At 37.3% G+C, this 24,587-nt stretch overlaps 1 protein-coding gene across 1 annotated transcript; it reads left to right on the top strand.

The window, feature by feature from the left end:
- Positions 1-11,660: 11,660 nt before the first annotated feature.
- LOC114537526 lies at positions 11,661-19,325 on the top strand. Its single transcript, XM_028558571.1, has 4 exons — positions 11,661-11,750; positions 13,148-13,243; positions 13,560-13,634; positions 16,640-19,325. Exon 4 carries the CDS (start codon positions 16,666-16,668, stop codon positions 19,249-19,251), a length of 2,586 nt encoding a protein of 861 aa, XP_028414372.1. The 5' UTR covers positions 11,661-11,750; positions 13,148-13,243; positions 13,560-13,634; positions 16,640-16,665; the 3' UTR covers positions 19,252-19,325.
- Positions 19,326-24,587: the final 5,262 nt, after the last annotated feature.

Here is a 24,587-nt window from a genome sequence, read left to right on the forward strand (position 1 = left end):
TGCCTCCACAAGCTGACGAATTTCGGCCGACATACCCGGCCAAAAAACACAGACTCGTGCTCGACGTAAACATGACTCCGTCCCCAAATGTGATGTGTAACCTTCTGCTTTACACTCTGCCGCAGCGCAATTGGGATGACTACCCGTTCCCCTCTAAACTCGTTATCGACCGTCAGTTCATCCCTGATGTCAAAATACGCTCGAACCTGCGCTGGGATGTCCCTTCTCTCGTCGGGCCGCCTTTAAAATTTGTTGGGTTTCATTACGTCGGGTTTCTACTCTGATTTGGTCTAACTGCGGCTTTGATAAGGGTAGCAGATTCGCTGAGTTAACCTGTTCGAACTCCTTGTGGTCGTGATCCTGGGAGCATGGTAGATGCGCCCTTGACAAGAGATCTGCTATCAGCATATTCTTTCCTCGCTCATAGTTTACTTCGACGTTATATTTCTGCAATCGCATCATCATGCCTTGTAGCTTTCTTGGTACTTGCTACAGCGATTTCTTCAGAATTGACTCAGGATTGGCGCAAATACTATGGTCAACATCTCTTTCTCCATTTGCACGTACCGCTGCTCTGTCGGTGTTAGGGCACGGCTAGTGAAAGCTATTGGCTTTCCTTGTTGCATTAAGACTGACTGGCGTCTCACTGGATCTCGAGCGGCCAAGCTGGATTAAAATAGCTGAGGACTGGTGACTTCACAACCATCTCTGCAAGAAGCTCGTTCTTGTTCTTCGGTCCATATCCACACGGCATCTTTCCGTGTAAGACGACGAATCGGTTCCATAGTATCTCCCAGGTGCGGTAGAAATTTGACGAGATCTGGGCATCTTCCTCATTTTATGGCCTGGGCATCTCTTCCATGGCCTTTATTTTGTCTGGGTCTGGTTCTAATCCTCTGTCCGTAAGTACATGACCCATGAATTTAACTCGTTTGAGACGTAACTTCAGTTTCTCCGAGTTCAATACCACACCCCGATCTCACATCGCTCCAAAAGTTCTAGCAGTTTTCTGTCATGATCCGCCTGCGCAATTTTCTCAGTTTCACCAATGCCATAAATTAGGATATCGTCCGCTATATTAAGAAGTCCGTCTAAACCTTCGATTGCTTAAATGAGACGATTCTGGAAAATCTCGGGCGACACGGATAATCCAAAGGTAAACGAAGCCAACGGTATCTGCCATAGGGTGTTGAGAATGTAGTTAAAAGGCTAGATTGTTCATCTAACACACAATGCCAGAATCCCGAGCGAAGATCTGCTGTCGAGAAAACTTTCGCTTGTGCACATTCAGGCAAAAGTTCATCCAGGACTGGTATTTGATAGGTTCTCTCTTGAGGACTTTGTTAAGTGGCCTGGGATCTATACAAATTCTGAGCGCTCCTGACTTTTTAGTGGTCACCACAACACTGCTCATCCAGGGCGTAGGTTGTTCAACCGGAGCTATGATCATGTCCCTTACTAATTTGTCCAACTCTTTCTTAAACGGATCCTTTAGGACTGTTGGTATACGACGTGATGGTGTTATTGCTGCCCCTGCTTCGGGCGAGAGCTCCAAATGTACCATCCCCGGAAGTGTGCCAACCGGTTGTTTGAATACCTCCGGGTATTTCTGAACTAAGTACTCTCTAGTTGTGACCTGGGTTACAGTTGACTGAATGACAGGTGGGGATGCCGGAACAAAATTTTGCTGGTGCACCGTTAATAACTTCATCTGCTGTGCAGCTTTCGCACCAATTAACGGTTGAAGACCTGTATTTACCACAATGAATTTCACTGAATATTTTTTCTTGTTTCAGGGATTTTGGATAATTAATCTCGCTGTCCCCAAGGCGTTTATACACCCGTTGATTGATGCGGCACTGTCAATTTGTAAACGAATGGTCTTTTTTTTCATCTTTTGGTCTTTTGAATTTCCATCATAGCATATATTTCTTTGAAGTATCCTGAATTGCGGACCTCAACGGCATTAACATTTGTTGTGATACCCGCAACGAATTCGACATCGATCACTCGTGTCTGATTCTTCAGATGCCTCGCCTAACTGCTTTACGGATCCTCCTTGCTGTTGTTCTTGTCCTCGCGCTTGGTTAGGACACTTCCTAGCAAAATGGTTTCTACCGCCGCATTTTCGACATCGCTGTCCCCACGCCAGACACGTCTCCCTCTGGAACGCGTGTTCACCTCCGCAGAACTTACAGGATCGTGATCCTGATCCGGGGCTGTGTTGTATATACCCCGACCTTTCTTCGATCGATCTGACTTCTGCTGATTTCACGCGCTTACTTTGTTTACTTCCTCAATTGTCATGTCTGACACCGCTTAGTTGATTAGATGCCGCTACGATGCTGCGACAAATATGGATGCACTTCTTAAGCGTTAGTATCCGTTCTTGCAAACGTCGTTTTCTGAAATTCTTGTTAGTTATCCCTAGGACGATTCTATCTCTCAAAAGAGATTCTTTGAGACAGTCATAGAAGTTACATGACTTCCCTAATTTGCGTAGCTCTGTAATGTACGCTTGAATAGACTCAGACGGATCCTGATTTCTGCTATTAAACACATGCCTCGCGTATGTCTCATTTACCTCACCAATCGCGTGCTCTTCTAATTTCTCTATGATCCTAGATAGATTCTGTTTATCTTCCTCCGACTTAAACGACAATCCATTGTATACCTTTAGAGCGTCCTCGCCCAGACAATGTAAAAACAATGCTACTTTGAATGTCTCCGGTTGACTCGCCAAATTAGCTACAATGGCATAATTTTCCCATCTTTTGTTTACAACTCTTCCAGTTTTCGATTACATTGTCCTTTATATTCAGATTACTCGGTGGTTTTATGCCAGCTAGTGTGATAGGGGCACAGATGGCGTATTTTGTTGACTGGTTTGCAGCTCTGCCGCCTGCATATTTCGCGTAGCTTCACTTGTACCAAATTCCTCGTTCGACATAACAAAAGTTGTTTCTCACTACTAAAAATGGTCACCGCCGCCAACATCTTTCACGTTTTTCTTTTGTAACGTATACGCATATTTATATATATTTATTCCATAAACTCAGTCCAACAAATTACAGTCTTTTCACTTCGAGTCTCTGTCTTACGCCCACTTATCAATCACAGTTGAAAATTCGCCCCGGTTTTGTTTTGTTTTTGTTTTTTTAATTTTTTTTTAATATTTTTCGTCGTCGCAAGTGTGTAATGGCGCGAAATATACTGGTATTTGAAATGTGTATGTGATCGTATATATCTACGCCCCAGTCTTGTCTCCCAAGAGTTGTGGTGCACAGCTTTGGCTAAATTTCCGATGCGCGATTCGATTTCGCTCGCATGATACGGCAATTCCTCCAAGAGGAACAAGTAAACCGTTCTTTTGATGCTGTTCGATTAAGTTTAGATTGAATTGGGGTATTAATATATTTAATACATGTATATTCTAGTCCTATTTTAATAATATCGCTGCTATTTCGCCGTTTAACAAGACCGTGTGGTCGTGTATGGGCGCGTTGACACGTCGCAGTTTGCACAGGATTGAAAATTTAATATAACTATATAAGCACAAATTCCAAAGGCAAAGTGTAAGACAGAGTGAATGTATCATGCAGTTTATTTACATTTTGAACAATTGAACTTCTATACTTTGAAAGTACGATGTGCTTCTGAATGTCGCAATCGAACAACATTTAGGTTCGCAAGGCATTTAAATGGGTATGAACTGTATTGTTTATGTTCAGAAGCTTTATATTGAAGACTGGCATGTGCGCGGCACGCCGGAGTTAACGCCAAAACAGGCGTCTTGTTAAATATTAACTCCATTATTAATAATATCAACCTTATTACATAATGTAACAAAGAATTTGGTGTTCCATTTTAACTCACTGAATTTATTCATTCTTTTCCCTGCGTGCTGGTATAAGGAACGTGACATGCTTGTAAATTTTGTCAATACGTTATGCCTTTAAAGTAAAGTAAAGTAAGTGTCTTGTTTTTATCAGAACAATCTCCTCATCATTTCCTTCTCCGATTTCAGGGATTTTCAATTTAAAGATCAATTTATGGATCCAACAAAAGCAAAGCTAATTATTCCCGGGTTTGTCAACTGTTGGTAGATAAAGGAGGAGATGCTTTGAGAGCTGCTTTACATTCAGTGCATCCACCTTCCACCTTGGCCTCCGCATTGAATGCCAACAGAGCGACCCTGCAGAGAATACGATACAATATAATTAAAGCCCCGCAATGGGATCTACTCTTCCCAATATCTGGTGCACCAGATTCAAACAACTTCGATATCACCTTACTGACTGTCCTACTTCGAAATATTTGTGGATTGTCTCCACCAGCGACTGGATGGAATGTTATGCCTCCAGTTAGCGATACATCTCTATCAGCAAACATTTTGAGAGTCAAATGTTCAGAATAAGTCTATGGTCATATTCCAACTGCAAGTTTGGACGACACAACGTTTGAAAAATTGTGGCAGAAATTTCGGTACCGTTGTAACTTGGGAATTTCTCAAAATGCCATTGATCAGTTGAAAGTGGCTCCTCTCAGCCCTGAAGAAGAAAGTTATATTCACAGATTGAAAGAATGGAAATTACAAGACGATGACTTGAAATCAGATTAAGTGATGTTAAAGTGAAGTAGTCAAGCTAAAAAAACAGTAGATGAGAATGTTCATCACTCATGTCGAGAAACTCGCTAAATTTGACTTTACTGGAAAAATTGACGACTTTGTAAAACATTTCATGATGGAACTAGAAGATGGTTGTTTGATAAACTCTCAAGTTGGTTTGTGAGTAAAGAAACCCGGGTTATGATCCTAACTGCAGGTCCAGGCGCTGGAAAAAGTGTTTTGTCTGGAAAGATCTTTGAGCTGTATAGAGAACGTGGCCAACTCGCAGCTCACCATTTCTGCGACTTTCGAAATTCTGATTACAGCAATCCTCACAGAATCCTCCAGTCCCTTGCCAGCCAAATGTGTGATAATGTTGATGGATTCCGTGATAAACTAACCGAAATCCTTCGTCGTGAACATTCTCGGGACTCGCTGTCAGATGCATTTCGTGTTCTTTTAAACGATCCACTACACTCTCTTCGCAGAAATGATCCAATGTTGATCATTGTTGATGCCTTGGACGAGAGCAAAACTGATATGAAGAGCGAATTTTTGGAGTTGATATCCGAGAAATTTTGTGAACTGCCTGATTGGATTAAGATATTCATTTCGAGCAGACCGGAGCTACAAGTACGGAAGGTTCTTCAAAATTTACAGCCGTTAGAAATCCGTCCTGATGATGAAGATCACAATCAAGATATTGAGCTTTTCATTCGTCGTGATTTACCTAATCTTGATTATGATAGCATAAGGTTAGTTATTTCCAAGTGTGAGGGATCGTTTTTGTACGCTTATCACTTAGTTCGTGAATTAAGAGAAAAGGGCTTGGGAATTGAACCCGACTTAAGTGATTTCATCCCCAATGGTATTGCCGGATATTATGAAAAACAGTTCAAACGTTTGAAAATAGGCCTCCAACGTTTAAAGCAAGATACCTTGTCATCTATCTTAAAAAGTTTTATCAATGTTATTGCCGCTGCATTCGTGCCTCTCCCATTGAAAATTCTTTTTACATGCATGGGTCTGTCCTGGAAAGAATTTGAAATACGCACAGCGATTATCGACATTCTGTCAGAAATTCTTCCAGTTTATGATGGTTGCTTGACTCTTTACCATAAGTCATTATGGGATTGGATGACGTTGAATGGGTATGAGGAACATGCGTTTGTTGCAGATCTTGAAGACGGAAATAGACGTCTTTGGCGTGCTTGTGAGAAGGAATTCTATCAGATAGATTCTTTAAAGTCCGTTTTAGAATTTCAAATTTCACCCGAGAATAAGCACGCTTTAAAAAATGGTAGAAGATATTTGGTTAATACAGGTAAGGTGGAGGAATTTCACTGGTTGGTGCATGTTGGCGTAAACTATTTAAGACTAAAATTTTGCGATCGCACCACCGATATTGATTTGAAACAAATCCTTGACACGTATTGTAGTGATCTTTCCAAAGATATTATTACAGCATCATTCAATTGCATTCTTTCTTAGAAAAAATAAGAGGGTTTTATTTAAAGGTACAAGGTCATGCAGCATATTGTGACGATTATTTAAAAGATCTTGCAAACGGATACTTTGATTTTTCACCAAAAAATGTCTGTCCTAAAAACGTTGCTAGAAATATCTTGGATACAATAAATGAGATTTGGATAGAACGTGTGACAAACGAAGAGAATCATAATTTAAATCATGTCTCCTGTGCCTTGTCAGTTCGTTCATTTACCAGTTCTCTGTCACCGGACAATACGATGTTTGCCCTCTTTAATACTGATACATTGACAGTGCAAGTGCTTAAAATACCAAGCCTCGCGACTCTTTTCAAAATACAAGTAGATAAGATTCACCGTGATATTTATGACGTCATCGCCTTTTCTCCTGATTCCTCCTATTTGTTATGCAATTCAATTCGGTCACGCGTCCTTGTTAAGGAACAAAAGGAAGTACCCTTCATTCCACACGCCCCCGAAAACATTTGGAGTTGTTCTTTTTCTTCGTGTGGAATGAAACTTGCTATATCCGGGCAGGAATTGATCCAAGTGTGGGATGTAATGATGAAAACCCTATTAGCAGAAGTTGACAATAAGTATTGTGAACCTGTGTCTTTTTCTCATTGTTCGTTTAGTTTGTGTGGCTCCTACATTCTCCTTTTGAGTTGGGATGAGATTGAGGATGACGACTTTTGCAAATCAACATATACCGATGTCTTTCGCTCTGAGAATTTGGAAGAAGTGTATTTTGAAAAGAATTCTGTTGCGCCGTGTTTGTCGAGTAAAGTTTCCATTCAGATGGGTTCACCGGATGAATACAAATCACATGGTAGGCTTAGCTTTGAATATGTTCCCTTGCCATCTGGTGAGATAGTCCTCATTCCTAACAAAATATGTTCAAAAACCTTTTTATGGAAGGAGAAAAAGTGTGTAGCATTTAGCAATTATTCTTCCGAAGGTGCTGTAGCTCTGATGATATACGATTTTGTAAACCAAACGATCGTTGACGTCTTTCAGATTGATTGTTTGCCAGATGGATGTGTTTTCGATCACATTTCAAAATTAGAAGGGACGAAATTCATTCTAAGTTTGTATCCAAACTTAGTATTCATTATATCTCTGGAATCTCCTGATGCTTCTTTTGTCAATAACAGCGAAATAGATTGCTGTGCATTATCTCCGGACACCTTGTATGTAGCGTGCTGTTTTGAAAATTGCATTCTTTCAATAAGAAGTATCGACAGTGGGAAAACATTGCAAACTGTTGCACTGAAACAACGAGCAGGGGCGTGTTGGTGGTCTGAGTCGTATCTTTGGTTGGTCTCTGATGGCGTGGTTGTTAAATATCCTTATGAACCTTTGAATTCAAATATCTTAGAAAATCAAACTGAAGAATCTTTTTTAAATTTTAGTCGTGTTGTTAAGTTTACAAAAGGTGTTCTTGTAATTAGCACTAATGGAAGAATTTCTATTTTGAAAATTTGTGGAGAAAATCTTTGTCATCAAGAAATACCTTCTTGGAATTTTGACGAGGCCCATAGTGAAAAGTTCACTTCTGTCGCAATAAGTGATGATGGGTGTGCTGTTATGTTACATTGCAATTTGAGGAAAATTTATGAATTGTGGGAAATAGAATGTGGCAACAGATGGTTTGTACGTTCAACGGGACAGTTGAATGAATCAGTTAAATGGTTCTGTTTAACTGGTACTAATATGACTCGTAATTCAGTGTTAGTGTCATTCCACCCTGCAATAAATAAATTTGGGGAAAGTTGTTTATTTGCTATTAAGTTTCTAAGAAATGGTATGAGAAATGCGCTTACTCTTCCTTTTAAATCTTTTCCGAATGCTTTTTACATGGATTCCGAAATGGTAGGTGTTTTTACTGATGATATGATGCATTTCGTTAAGCTGTCCGAAGGCAGAATCATAGCTTCCGTACGGTTACCTTTTCATTCTCCCAATGTATATTTTCATTTTTTCCTGCGATCGAATTGTTCTTTTCTATCCGTCGGGAAAAGTGGTAACAAACATTTTAAAATTCATAATTTTGAAAACTATTTATCGCTTCCTTAGCGTAATGATCCTGGAAAATGCGACTTTCTGTCTTAGATGAGAAAATATCACGAATCATTAATACTAAAAAAATTATTTCTCGATAAAATATGTTCAGGTGGATAAGTATTGCCAATTAAACTTACTGATAATATCCAACCACTTAATTTGAATAAGCGTCCTAATATTAGGGAAAAACCATCAGATGTGGCAAATGTTTGAACTGTTCCGATTTTGTTAAATAAAATAAAAAAATCCATTTTTGACTAAATCTTGCATCGTCTTTATAGCATATACGAGTCGATTGATTCCAATACTTGCTACGAAGTTACTTGTGGTAAGCGTGCAAATATACAGCCAATTCTAGAAATGGTTTCCATACACATGTGACGTCGCCAGCTCGTTAGTTCGGGTGGGGGATACTCGTGTATTTATGTTCTACATGTAGTCCTAACACAAATCGATTGTTATAGTGGTCAGTGAACATGCATGGATATATAAATGTGCTCCTTAATAATGCTGGTACGTCACTGGTCATATAAAAGTCAAATCGCAAATCAACCAAAACAATTTTTTTTCGATTGTTTCATGGAAAATTATATGTGCACGCGTAAATAAGTCTGCGATATGCACAACATACCTGGACCATGAGTCTTTGCATACCTATAACGAAATATTCTGATGTTTAAGGTTTTAACTTCCTGGGTACTTCTTTTTCTTCTTGATTTGGCTGTTTACCGCGATCTCTTGCATGAATAACTTGGTTTACTCTGAGCAATGTTCGAAAAATTGAAATGATCGTTACCTGAGCAAATATTTTTCTCAGCATTGGGTAATTAAGCGCAATATATTCATAAATAAAACCCCTAAATTTTAGGTCATCTTATGTCATTACTATAGTTAATCTCACACGTAAGGCCCAATTACACTATACGGGGTCTCTATTGAATACTGTTAAATTTTTTAGCTGTTAAAAGGCTTTGAATATTTATGTCTGATCCAATAAAATCTACCAAATGTATCAAACCAATGAGCTTTTACTACCAACCATTTCTTGTTAACCAGGTCAAATCTAGGTCTGATCGAGATCAAATCGCTGTGAGACGGAGCTTAAACCTCGGCCTCATTCTCGGTATATGACAGACATTTTTTAAGATTTTTCCGATTTGGTTATTGTGTTGTCGTTCTCATTGTTCATAACATTTCTTTCGGAAGCTAACGGCCAGTGCGAACGTATTTTTTCCCTTGCGGTCGTCGGCGGTTTTTATCGGTCGATCGCAACCGAACTGCGACCGAACCGTAACCTAACGGAACTTCAACCGCAGTGTTAGGTTATGTTAGGTTATTTCTGGACAGTACTGTAAGTTTGTGCAGTTCTGATTTTATCCTGGAGATCTTGAGGCTAGATCATATTTAATCCCAGATCATATTGTGGCCAATTATACCACTTTCGGTATACTCATTTTAATAATTGTGTTTGTTTCAAAATTATTATTCTAAAACCCTGCATGTTTTTCCGCGTCCATTAAATTCGTATAAGAATAATAATTGTTTATTATTGGCTACTTTTCGAATATTTTTTATGCTTGTCTTGACTTTAGATTTAAACAAGACGCCTACTAGGCGTTATATGATCGCGTCGTTCACAGCGGCGTAGCCAGCCCAGCTATGCAAATTTTGTGTCGTAAATATTGTTAATAATAAAAATGAACAATATACAGAACTATAGTCGCATGTTGAAAGCAAGAGATACACACAACAGCCCATTTCGAAACTGCTTGAAATCCTTTAGTGCAGGCTTACTCTGCTCGGCGTGTGCAGTTAGTTGTATGTGTATTTCGCTTTATTGATTCTACTTTACTGCTTCGAAGTTCGAAGGTGAAACGAAATATGCCCAAAGTGAATACAAGACGTGATATAACTAGCAACTTACCTGTGCGCAGGTTCCCGATTAGGGTGATATGGCCCGCAGCTAGCGACGCTGGGGGTCGACCCGAGAGGAAAAAAATAAAAAATAAAAAAAAACCAAGCCGAAACTATAGATCGCTGTCGCTACGCGACGCGATCAAAAATGAAGTTAGAGATAAGTTTGAAGGCGATTAGATAAACTGCAGAGACTTTCGTGTATTCCTATATTCATTTAATCAGTTAAAAAGAAAGTAAAAATACCAAGTGAACGGAGAAAGAGAAAACCTTCGAAACGAGGATGGTCGAATATGATTTGGTTGAACCAAGCTTCCCCAGATACTGTCAGAGATAAACTTTCTTAAGGGCCATTTACACGATCCAACTGTCGGATCCAATTCACTTCTGACGTATGGAATGTAGTTGGTTATTGATAAAGCAGTGGTACATTGACTTTAGTTCATTTGTTGTTCACATACGTTGCAAGTTAACAGACTATAAAACATCCATCAGAAGTGAATTGGATGCGACAAAATTGGATCGTGTGAACAGACCTTGAGGAAGCTTTAGAGGGTATATAGAAGAAGAAACAATTAAAAAGTTATAATGTTTACCAGAATTATGTCCATTTAATTAAATGGTAATCTTTTCTTATTAGTAGAAGAGCTTCAACGAGCAACAATATCGAATACTTAATAATGACTAATATTTTGGTAATTAATGTTTTTTTTTAACTTTTAACTTTTTCTTATTAGCTAATTGTAAATCCACATCTGTCGTATGTATGTAAACACGTCGTTGTCCGAAAGTCAATCTTTTTATGATTGTATAAATGTTATTACACTCTTTGATTTTAGAGAATTTAGAACTATGGTTAAGATTATGAGCGTGTAGTTTAGCAACAATTGAATTAAAATTAAAAAATGGGTTGATGATTGTCTTTGCGTTTGTTATAAAAAGGCTTTACGATCAAGAAGGAAAGATGCTTCGAAGAACAAACCTTCGCGGCTGTACGCTAAAATAATTCTGCTACTAGAAATGTCGGATACAATTTATATGTAAGGTTTTTGGCTTCGTTTATAGTTATATCTTGTTGAATGTCTATTTTTTAGGCTCATCATATTTCAAGGGCATACATGCACGATATCGCAGTTACCTCTTCAACATTAACGCAGCGTTTAACAAATAGCTTGATCTAGTGCTGCACAACCAATGGCCTCGTTCTTCAGTTTTGTGTTTCAGCATGCCTGCTACCAGAGCTAGTACGAGAATTCAACGACGCGCCCAATCGATTCCACAACTTCAACCCATTGAATAAATTAATTCCCCATAATTTCTCGCAACTCAAAATTTCGCTTAAAAATTTCGCTAAGGACTCAGGGTTTAAAATTTGGAAGAATAAATATTAACTTCTTAGTTGTTAGAAATTGCAAGTTTTGTTGTGGTGCTGTCTTCAGTCAGGAGCTACCAACATGAACGCACAATGTACTATTTTTTTACCATTGCTTGAAATAGTTCCCTTGCCCATCCCTCCTTGCCGACCGGGGATCAAGCTCATCAAGCACGCAATATTAACAAATGAGTAACGACCGATACACCAGCTATATTCCTCGGTTATGTGCACGCTGTTCTTCAACAAAAATTTCTTATTTTCATTCTGATCTCCGAAGTGTAACATTCAGGAATAAACAAAGGTATTACTGTGTTCAAATTGTATTTAAATATCAAGGTATTTGTCGGTGTAGGTGCCTTTATTGGGCATCAGGGGCCGGTTGCTCGAAAGGCGTTTAGCTATAAAACGGTGGATAAGCAAAAGTTTAAAAATACTCTCATACATTTTGTGAATGACCGAAACGACATTCTATGCATTAAATATATACTTCCATTGAAAATTAAACTATTTACATCGAAATATTTCAGGTCAGTTGTTCAATAAATAGATAATTTTGTTTTCTATTTTGAACTTATCCACCGTTTAAGCTAAACGCCTTTCCGAACATCCGGCCCCAGAATTGTGCAACGTAGGAAAATATCTGTGGTGCTATTGTAGTGTTTATATTTCAACTTTGAGCTGTTTCATTTGCCTTTAATTGTTCATTCGGGAATAAGACAAGTTTTTTCACAAAAAGCTATTTATACCTCTCCCGTGAGGAATTAATCATACTTTTAAGAACAATTTATTGGTTCTGTTTGTTGCCGTTACTTCGAATGCTTGCAGCATTTTTATTACTTACACATTTAAATATTTCTGCTAGCATTTAATATTTACTTACGAGGATAATATAAATGGAAAGAAGGTTTACAAATCTAAAGGTTGTATAAAAAGGTACCCAAGCTTTGTGAAACAAGCTTTTGTTATAATTTCAATGCGCTATTATTATGCTAAACCTATGGTGCGTAAAATTTAAGGGAGACGCTTAATTTGAATGCCTCAATCTAATCACAATGTGTCATTTACACCAGTGCGCTGATCATGTATTCAAACTCCATCAACAGCTTCATTTCAATTGCAATAGGGGTACTTTTTTACTGCTTCTACCAGATGTATAAAAAGAAAGGCACCCACTATAAATAATCATAAATACTCAATCTGTTTTCTTCCACTCTTTATGGTGTATAAAATAACTGCAACCATTAAGGCCATGTTACATGGTGCAATTTTTCTTGCAACTTGTAATGCAATCCTACTTTTAAGAGACGAGCATCAAGTATTCACAATGTAAGTGTAAGAAATGAACATGGAGTGTAATAAACATGAAAGTTTTGTAGTTGCCAAATCTCTCAAAAGTAGAATTGTATTGCAAGTTGCAAGAAGAATTGTTAGTATTCACATATGTTCGCTTCTATTTAAAAACAAGAGATTGCAGGCCCCTGGGAATTATTACTTATTAAGGCTGCATTTTTATATTCGCGTTGTATTTCTGCAGTTTAGTTGACTGGAAACTAGGTTTACAAAGCGTAAATTTATCTAGTGTAAAGTTTCTAAATGTAAGATTTTTTATGCTGAGAAGTTTGATTAAAATGTAATATAGTAGCACTAAAGTCAGGTGAAATTAAGCAAGATCAATAAGTGTGTTATTTGCGTACCTAGATTCCTTGTTTGGATTTTTGGTGACTATCTTAACCATTGAGGATAAAAGACATCTGTGGTTTCACTTCAATAAAATTCATATCAATAGTAATTAAGGTATGAGGTGCATTTTTAATACCAAAAGTTAAGGCTGTGTAAAATATTTTCTGAGGATAAGCCAACTTTTAAGGATTTCCGTCATCCCCAGGGTCAGTAAGTGCACATGCACAACTGCAGTTATAATTAAATCTAAGAGAAAGTAATTTTTTGAAAGTATACTGCCTACATTCTTTGTTCACCATACAGCTTTAAGGGCTGAAACCATATTTTACTCACGGATATCTCGCACAATTTTTGACTCCCAACATGGATTCCAAGCATGTAGTAAATAATGTTAATTTTTTCATGATTTTTCTCTGATTTTTCCCTTAAGAATCTGTATTCATTTTCACTGTGTTAACTATGTTCCAAATTGAATGATGTCTTTGCTCTGCTGTTGAATGGGAAGGTAAGAGATTGTGGTTTATTACATATTTTGTATTTCCAGTTTCTGTTCATTCATTTAATACCATATCAGCAGATGTGCATATAGAAGTATCTTTATTATATTAATACTAATTTTATGAAGTGGGAAAGTGAACACTAGTGTAAAATCCCAAATATGGGAGATCACTAACCACTAAGGGCTGAAAATTTGTATTGGGGAAGTGCTGAGATTTGGAGGAAGTTTTAGAAAAAGTAGATGACCAAAATATAAATTTTGAAGTTTTGTAACATGTAAAGTTGACTGACAGGAACTATTTTTGTGTGGATATATCCACATACGTATACGTATCACTGCATCGTCAAGATAAAGAAATGTTTCTGGTTAAACTAAATGACAATATCTTGCTAATTACATAATTCACACACTGTTGCTCTGTAAATGTATTGCTTTCAGTCCAGCTCTTGAAAACGTCAACAACCTTGACTGTCTGTAGCTTGGCTTATGTATGTAGCAACATCATAAGTGTTTGTAATATGTCAGTTCTTATGGCATCTTTCCAAAATCTAAATATACTCAGACTATAGCTATCTTTTGAAATTGCTCCCTGTGATAATCTTTTAAGGAATACATCAATATAATATAGCAAAATTAGGCAGTGTTTGGCCTAAAGGAGTGTGGGGACTGAGTGGTGAGGGGCAATGTTTGAAGTTGATCAAAATGCTTTAATTGTTATTCATCAGAAAAGCAGAGATGAAAACTTGAGTAAAATAGCCAAATAGTCAACACATAGTGGATAATCTTTGAATGAATCTATAATATTGGATATTTTTATTATTTATAAAAGTTATGGTGAATATCACATAACATCCCTTAATTCGGTTGCCACGCCCTGGTTTTCAGGAACTCACAAAGGTACAACATGATAAACAAACACCGCAGAAATTGGTGTTTATGAAGTTTTAACACGAAAATCTAATCACTGCTTTAGAATTGTGCATTTTTGATTCACTATTTAAATTTCGATAATTATATAAACAAATGTGTCTACTATAAATTATAAATATCGGTTTACCTTTTATGCATCTTTTGGTGGTAAATTCGGGCTATATACCCGTGCGTCTGTTCCAGTGCCGGAATAATAATATTTTGCGTTGACGTTAGTTTACAGTATTTACTGCAAACTGTGTTAATGTCTTCTGCTGTTGAAATCCGGTTTTTCGTAGGGTTTCACATATCCACCCCCATTTTCTCTCCTTGATACCAATGTCAATGGGGCTTTGTCCCGTTCTCTCGCATAATACTCTGTTGGAGATGACATCTGGCCAGCAAACATTGAGAATGGTTCTCAGACATCTGTTGGTTAAAGTTTGTAGTTTGTGGGTGCTGATCTTTGTTGTCCTCCATGTTTCTGAACCATACAGCAGCACTGACTTCACATTTGTGTTGAAGATTCTGAGTTTGTTGCGGGGTGAAAGAGCTGAGGAGCTTCAGATGAGACGTAGGAAGTTGTTTAGCAACATAAGCACTGTTTAATGACATTAAATAGAAAAACATGTCTTTTTCTGCCAGTATTTAGCCAAAAAAAACAGTCGTGCAGCTCGAAACGATAATTGCATTGGAGAGTAGATCCGTCACTGAAATTGGGGGAGTATATTCATATATGTTTATTCACTTACCCTAAAAACAATAGCCTTGAAATGTAATCAGTGCGGCATAAGACGATCATATATAAGAATATACACTTCGAATTAAAAACTTCTACCAAGTTACCAACGCGCGTCTGATCTTTATAGACACATCACAAACTGTACTAATTACACGTATTGGGAACCACCTTATCAAACGTACCATGGTTTTTCCTTCGAATATATGACCGCGTGATTGTGAAGATTGTTTCAAGTTTATTCTTTTTGTAACATATACGTATATTTATATACTTATTCCATAAACTCAGTCCAACAAATTACAGCCTTTTCGCTTCCAGTCTTTACGCCCACTTATCAATCCCAACACTCCTGACAACTTATTACTCGGTTTTTGTTTTGTTTTGTTTTGTTTATTATTTTTCGTCGTCGCAAGTGTGTAATGGCGCGAAATTTACTGGTATTTGAAATGTGTATGTGATCAGATTTATCTACGTCCCAGTCTTGTCTCCCAAGAGTTGTGGTGCACAGCTTTGGCTAATTTTCTGATGCATGATTCGATTTCGCTCGCATGATACGGCAATTCCTCCAAGAGGAACAAATAAACCGTTCTTTTGATGCTGTCCGATTAAGTTTAGATTTAATTGGGGTAAAAATATATTTAATACATGTAGATTCTGGTCCTATGATTCTGGTCGCTGCTATTTCGCCGTTTAACAAGATGTGGCCGTGTATGGGCGCGTTGACACGTCGCAGTTTGCACAGGATTGAAAATTTAGTATAACTATATAAGCACGAATTCCAAAGGCAAAGTGAATGTATCATGCGGTTTATTTACATTTTTGAACAATTGAACTTCTATACTTTTTAAAGTACGATGTGCTTCTGAATTTCGCGATCGAACAACATTTAGGTTCGCAAGGCATCTAAATGAATATGAACTGTATTGTTTATGTTCAGAAGCTTTATATTGAAGACTGGCACGTGCGCGGTACGCCGGAGTTAAAGCCAGAACAGGCGTCTTGTTAAATATTAACCCCATTATTAATAATATCAACCTTATTACATAATTTAACAAAGAATATGGTGTTCCATTTTAACACACGAAATTTGGTCATCCTTTTCCCTGAGTAGCTGGTATAAGGAACGTAGCATGCTTGTAAATTTTGTCAATACGTTATGCCTTTAAATCAAATCAAATCAAATCAAATCATCATTTATTTCACACCTTTTTTTTACAAAATAGGGATAAGTTGCCTCATTGGAAATATATGTATTATTACAGTGGTGTTGGGAAGTTGGAAACTTAAAGCAAAGTAAAGTAAAGTAGGTTTCTTGTTTTTATCAGAACAATCTCCTCATCATTTCCTTCTCTGATTTCAGAGATTTTCAATTTAAGGATCAAATTGATGGATCCAACAAAAAGCAAAGCTAATTATTCCCGGGTTTGTCAACTGTTGGTAGATAAAGGAGGAGATGCTTTGAGACTTGCTCTGCATTCGGTGCATCCACATTCCTCCTTGGCCTCCGCATTGAATGCCAACAAGAAGAGCCTGCAGGGAATACGATACAATATAATTAAAGCCCCGCAATGGGATCTACTCTTCCCAATATCTGGTGCACCAGATTCAAACAACTTCGATATCACCTTACTGACTGTCCTACTTCGAAATATTTGTGGATTGTCTCCACCAGCCACTGGGTGGAATGTTATGCCTCCAGTTAGCGATACATCTATATCAGCAAACATTTTGAGAGTCAAAATGTTCAGGAATGAAGTGTATGGTCATATTCCAACTGCAAGTTTGGACGACACAACGTTTGAAAAATTGTGGCAAGAAATTTCGGCACCGTTGGTCAACTTGGGAATTCCTCAAAAGGATATTGATGAATTGAAAGTGACTCCTCTTAGCTCTGAAGAAGAAAGTTATATTGAAATCTTGAAAGAATGGAAACAACAAGACGATGACTTGAAATCAGAATTAAGTGATGTTAGGAGTGAAGTAGTCAAGCTAAAAAAAACAGTAGATGAGAATGTTCATCACTCAACTGTCGAGAAACTCGCTAAATTCGACTTTACTGGAAAGATTGACGACCTTTGTAAAAAATTCCATGAAAAAACTAGAAAATGGTTGTTTGATAAACTCTCAAGTTGGTTTGTGAGTAAAGAAACCAGGGTTATGATCCTAACTGCAGGTCCAGGCGCTGGAAAAAGTGTTTTGTCTGGAAAGATCTCTGAGCTGTATAGAGAACGTGGCCAACTCGCTGCTCACCATTTCTGCGACTTTCGAAATTCTGATTACAGCAATCCTCACAGAATCCTCCAGTCCCTTGCGAGCCAAATGTGTGATAATGTTGATGGATTCCATGATAAACTGACCGAAATCCTTCGTCGTGAACATTCTTGGGACACACTGTCAGACGCATTTCGTGTTCTTTTAAACGATCCACTACATGGTCTTTGCAGACACGATCCAATGTTGATCATTGTTGATGCCTTTGACGAGAGCAGAACTGAAATGAAGAGCGAATTCTTGGAGTTGATATCTGAGAATTTTTCTGAACTGCCTGAGTGGATTAAGATCTTCATTTCGAGCAGGCCGGAGCTACAAGTACGGAAGGTTCTTCAACATTTACAGCCGTTAGAAATCCATCCTGATGATGAAGATCACAATCAAGATATTGAGCTTTTTATTCGTGGTGACTTACCTAATCTTGATGATGATGGCGTAAGGTCAGTTATTTCGAAGTGTGAGGGATCGTTTTTGTACGCTTATCACTTAGTTCATGAATTAAGAGAAAAGGGCTTGGGAATTGAACCCGACTTAAGTGATTGCATCCCCAATGGTATTGCCGGATATTACGAAAAACAGTTCAAACGTTTGAAAAGCCGCCTCCACCGTTTAAAGCAAGATACCTTTTCATCTATCTTAAATAGTTTTAGCAATGTTATTGCCGCCGCATTCGTGCCTCTCCCACTGAAAATTCTTTTTACATGCATGGATCTGCCCTGGGAAGAATTTGAAATACGCACGGCGATTATTGACATTATGTCAGAAATTCTTCCAGTTTATGATGGTTGCCTGACTCTTTATCATAAGTCATTATGGGATTGGATGACGTTGAATGGGTATGAGGAACATGCGTTTGTTGCAGATGTTAAAGACGGAGATAGACGTCTTTGGCGTGCTTGTGAGAAGGAATTCTGTGAGATAGAATCTTTAAAGTCCGTTTTAGAATTTCAAATTTCACCCGAGAATGAGTACGCTTTGAAAAATGGTGTGAAATATTTGATGAAAACAGGTAAGGTGGAGGAATTTCACTGGTTGGTGCATGTTGGCGTAAACTATTTAAGACTAAAATTTTGCGATCGCGATCGCAACACCGATATTGATTTGAACCAAATCCTTGACACTTATAATAGTAATCTTTCCAAAGATATTTATTACGGCATAATTCAACTGCATTGCCTCTTAGAAAAGTTAAGAAGAGTGTATTTAATGGCAGAAAGCCCTCCAGCAAATTGTGACGATTATTTGAAAGATCTTGCAAACAGATATTTTGATTTTTCACAAAATAATTTCTGTCGTAAAAATGTTGCTAGAAATATCTTGGATACAGTAAATGAGATTTGGATGGAGCGTGTGACAAACGAAGAGAATCATAATTTAAATCATTTCCCCCGTGCCTTGTTAGATAATTCTATTATTATTACCAGTTCTCTGTCACCGGACAATACGATGTTTGCCCTCTTTCATAATCAAACATGGACAGTGCAAGTGCTTAAAATACCAAGCCTCGCAACTCTTTTCAAGATAGAAGTAGATGCGATACACGTTGATATTGACCACTTTTTTGTCTTTTCTCCTGATTCCTCCTATATTTTATGCAATTCAATTCGGTCATGCATCCTTGTTAAAGAACAAAAGAAGTACCCTTCATTGCACACGGCCCCGACGAGATTTATAGTTGTTCTTTTTCTTCCTGTGGAATGAAACTTGCTACATTAGGGCCGGAATTCATCCAAGTGTGGGATGTAATGCGGAAAACCATATTAGCAGAAGTTTACAATGACTTTTGAGGATTTAAATTATTGTTTGTTTAGTTTGTGTGGCTCCTACATTCTCCTTTTGGATTGCAACTCATCAATGTGTACGAATGTCTTGCGCTCTGAGAATTTGAAAGAAGTATATATTGAAAAGAATTCTGTTAAGCCGTGTTTGTTAAGTAAAGTTTCCATTCAGATACATTCACCAAATAGATTGGTTCTTGGCAAACCATCCCGTAGGATTAGCTTTGATCATGTTTGCTTGCCATCTGGTGAGATAGTCCTCCTTTCTCGTAAAAAATGTTCAAAACCCTTTTTATGGAAGAGAAAAAAGTGTGTAGCATTTAGCGATCACTCCTCCGCTGTAGCTCTGATAATTTACGATTTTTTAAACCAAACGATCGTTGACGTCTTTCAGATTGATTATTTATTATTTGATTTCGATCACATTTCAAAATTAGAAGAGACGAAATTCATTTTACGTATTTCGGATCCAAACTTCGTATGTATTATATCACTTGAATCTCCTGATGCTTCTTTTGTCGTCAACGCCCGAATAGATTGCTGTGCATTATCTCCAGACACCTTGTATGTAGCGTGCTGTTTTGAAAATTGCATTCTTTCAATACGAAGTATCGACAATGGGGAAACATTGCAAACTGTTCCACTAAAACAACGAGCAGTGGCGTGTTGGTGGTCTGAGTTGTATCTTTGGTTGGTCTGTGAAGGCGTGGTTGTTAAATATCCTTATGAACCTTTGAATTCAAATATCTTAGGAAATCAAACTGAAGAATCTATGTTAAATTTTAGTCGTGTTGTTAAATTTACAAACGATGTTCTTGTAATTAGCACTAATGGGAGAATTTCTATTTTGAGAATTTCTGGAGAAAAACTTTGTCATCAAGAAATACCTTGTTGGAGTCTTGACGAGACCCTTGTTGAAGAGTTCACTTCTGTCGCAATAAGTTATGATGGGTGTGCTGTTATGTTGCATTGCAGTTGCAGGAAAATTTATGAATTGTGGGAAATAGAATGTGGAAACAGATGGTTTGTACGTTCAACGGGACAGTTGAATGAATCAGTTGAATGGTTTTGTTTAACTGGTTCTAATATGACTCGTAGTTTAGTATTAGTGTCATCCCGCACGGCATCACCTTGCGATAAGGATCTTTTTTTATTTTCTATGAAGTTTCTAAGAAATGGTGTAAGAATTGCGCATACTCTTCCTATTACATCTTTTCGGCATGCTTTTTACATGGATTCCGAAATTGTAGGTCTTTTCACTGGTAGTATGATGCATTTCGTTAAGGTGTCCGAAGGCAGAATCATAGCTTCCGTACGGCTACCTTCTTATTCTAAAGTATATTTTCATTTTTTCCTGCGATCGACTTGTTCTTTTCTATCCGTCAGGAGAAATGGTAACAAACATTATAAAATTCATAATTTTAAATTATGAATAATTTATCGCTTCCTTCGCGTAATGATCCTGGAAAACGCGACTTTCTGTCTTAGGTGAGGAAATATCATAAATCATTAATTAATACTAAAAAAATGATTTCTTGATAGAAAATGTTCAGGTAGATAAGTATTGCCAATTAAACTTACGGATAATATCCGACAACTTAATTTGAATAAACGTCCTAATATTAGAAAAACCACGAGATGTGTCAAAGTTTTGAACTGTGCCGATTTTGTTAAATCTTGCATCGTCTTTATAGCATAAGAGTCGATTGATTCAAATATTTCCTACGAAGGTACTTGTGGTAAGCGTGCAGGTATACAGCTAATTCAAGAAACGGTTTCCATACAGATACATCTGACGTCGCCAGCTCGTTAGGTCGGCTGGGAGATACTCGTGTATTTATGTTCTAAGTATAGTCCTAACACAAATCGATTGTTCTAGCGGTCAGTGAACATACATGGATACATAAATATTCTGATGTTTAAGGTTTTAACTTGTTTGGCACTTCTTTTTCTTCTTGAGTTGGCTGTTTACCGCGATCTCTTGCATATATAATTTGGTTTACTCTGAGCAATGTCGTAAAAATTGAAATGATTGTTACCTGAGCAAATACTTTTCTTAGCATTGGATAATTAAGCGCAATATATTCATCAATTAAAAACCTTAATTTTAGGTCATCTGATGTCATTACTATAGTTAATCTCACGCGTAAGGCCCAATTACACTATACGGGGTCGCTATTGAATACAGTCAAATTTTTTAGCTGCTAAAAGGCTGTGAGTATTTATGTCTGATCTAAAAAAATCTACTAAATCTATCAAACCAATGAGCTTTTACTACCAACCATTTCTTGTTAACGGAAACGAAATTGTCTTGACCAGCTAATCCTGTGTCGTGTAATGTGGGCCTTAGTCACAGATAAAATTACTGTTACTTGTATATCTAAAATTATTTCAAGATAATTGCAAATTTGATTTAGCCAATATTAAGGTACATTTCGATGTTGGCGTAACTGATTACATGCTAATTGAACGAAAACAAAGGTGGACCTACAGTACTTTCCATGCAGAAATAACCTACCAAAAACCGCGGTTAACCTTGGTCAAACCTAGGTCTGATCGTGGTTGAACTGAGGTCAGACCGAGGTCGAATCGCTGTGAGACGGAGGTTATACCTCGGCCTCATTCTCGTTATGGCAGACATTTCTTAAGATTTTTCCGATTTGGTTAATGTGTTGTCGTTCTCATTGTTCATAACATTTCGTTTGGAAGCGAATGGCCTGTGCGAACGTATTTTTTCCCTTGCGGTCGTCTGCGGTTTCTATCGGTCTACCGCAACCGAACTGCGACCGAACCGTAACCTAACCGAACTGCGACCGCAGTGTTAGGTTATGTTAGGTTATTTGTGGACAGTACTGTAAGTTTGTGCAGTTCTGATTTTATCCTGGAGATCTTGAGGCTAGATCATATTTAATCCCAGATCATATTGTGGCCAATTTATACCACTTTCGGTATACTCATTTTAATAATTGTGTTTGTTTGAAAATTATTGTTCCAAAACCCTGCATGTTTTTCTGCGTTGAATTTTTAACGCAGAAAAAGATTAAGAATAAGAATAAAAATTCTTCATTATTGGCTACTTTTCGAACATTTTTTATGCTTGTCTTCAGATTTAAAAAATGAAGTTAGAGTTAAATTTGAAGGCGATTAGATAAACTGCAGAGACTTTCGTGTATTCCTATATTCATTTAAGGTGGCTCCCTACAGTTTTGATTGTGTAATGCGCAATTGTGTTGGAAACACCAATTATTTTATCATCTTACAAAGTATGATCACGAAACTTGGCCACATAACTGCTATGATATCGCAAATTACGAAATATATAAAATTTCGTAAAATATCCTCGTTGCCATGGTAACATAACGATTTTAAAAAGGGCCAATTTACAGATTCTGAGATAATTTTTTCAAATTTTCTTCGGTAAAACTTTCTAATTTTTTCCACACAGTAATCTTATCCATAATTCTTTCTAATGTTAGCATTTAAAAAAAATCGTACGAGCACTTTTTTTTAAATCCTCAAAAATCCTGTTTTTTAATTAAAAAAAATTCGGCTCGTACGATTTTCTTAAAACTTGCACATTTTACGCATTTCAAGATTACAGAAAACTGTGTAAAGTTTGAAAAGAATTTACCGAAGGAAAAACGAGAAAAATACATTTATTTTTATGTTTATGACGTCACAAAAATCAGGATTTCAATTTCCTCGCGCGACCAGTCGACATCCCGCAAAGGCCCGCGCGTGTTTATCAAAAGTTCACAATGACAAGTTTTAAAAAGCCCGCCCTGCATGCAACATCAGCCACGCGTGTTGCGTGTACTATTTCGCGCGCGACAAAATTACCGCGATACAACCATAGAACTGTAGGGAGCCACCTTAATCAGTTAAAAACAAAGCAAAAATAGAAAGTGAACGGACAAAGACAAAAACCTTCGAAACGAGGATGGTCGAATATGATTTGGTTGAACCAAGCTTCCCCAGATACTGTCAGAGATAAACTTTCTTAAGGCCCATTCACAAGATCTACCTGTCTACGGATCCAATTCACTGCTGACGTATGGAATGTAGTTGGTTATTGATAAAGCAGTAGTGCATTGACTTTAGTTCATTTGTGGTCCACATACATTGCAAGTTAACCGGCAGACTATAAAACATCCATCAGAAGTGATTTGGATCAGACAAAATTGGATCGTGCATGTGAACAGACCTTGAGGAAGCTTTAGAGGGTATATAGAAGAAAAAACAATTGAAAAGTTGTAATGTTTGCCTGAATTATGTCCATTTAATTAACTGGTAACCTTTTCTTATTAGTAGAAGAGCTTCAACCAGCAACAATATTAAATACTTAATAATGACTGATATCTTGGTTATTAATGTTTTTTTAACTTTTAACTTTTTCTTATTACTTGTAAATCCATATCTGTCGTATGTATCTAAACACGTCGTTGTCCGAAAGTCAACGTTTTTATAACTGTATAAATCTTATTAACCCTGACTCTTAAATTTTAGACAATTTAGAACTATGGTTAGGATTATGAGTGTGTAGCTTAGCATCAAATGAATTAAAATAAACAAATGCGTTAATAATTGTCTTTGCGTTTGTTATAAAAAAATTTCAAAGAGGAAAGATCCTTCGAAGAACAAATCTTCGCGGCTGTACGTCAAGATAATTCTGCTACTAGAGTTATATCTTGTTGAATATCTATTTTTAGGCTCATCATATGTTCAACGACATACATGCACGATATCTTCATTATCAACGCAGTGTTTAACAAATAGCTCGGTCTAGTGCTGCACAACCAATGCCCTCGTTCTTCAGTTTTGTCTTTCAGCATGCCTGCTACCAGACCTAGTTGTGCCTAGAACGAGAATTCAAAGACGCACCACGTCAACCTCGCGGCGCATAACGACAGCAGCAAGGTCGACAATTCAGTCCACTGACATCAGACAAGTCCGCAACAAAAAGTATAACAGTTAGTGTAACATAAACAATTGTTTACGTTGGAAGAATTCCATGGTTAAAAGTTTGAAAATAATTGTATCTTTGTTACAATTTATTTCTTATACTAGAATACATGCATGCAGCAACCCCTCTCCATTTCATACGAAGCAAAATATTTCTTGACCTATATAACCCTCTAAGCTTATGATTATTATGAAATTATTTAAATATGTAGGCCGATATTGCTGATGTTTGAATTTTCGGAAGCAAACACAGTCATATAAAAGGTGAAGTGAAATCGTGCTGTATTAGCATGGTTT

This window comes from Dendronephthya gigantea, unplaced genomic scaffold, assembly GCF_004324835.1.
Source record: "Dendronephthya gigantea isolate DGI-Jeju-01 unplaced genomic scaffold, DenGig_1.0 000159F, whole genome shotgun sequence".
NCBI classification, from domain to species: domain Eukaryota; kingdom Metazoa; phylum Cnidaria; class Anthozoa; order Malacalcyonacea; family Nephtheidae; genus Dendronephthya; species Dendronephthya gigantea.

Excerpts from the sequence above, each read along its gene's own strand:
- LOC114537526 (XM_028558571.1), top strand. The coding sequence starts at position 16,666 with ATGGATCCAACAAAAAGCAAAGCTAATTATTCCCGGGTTTGTCAACTG.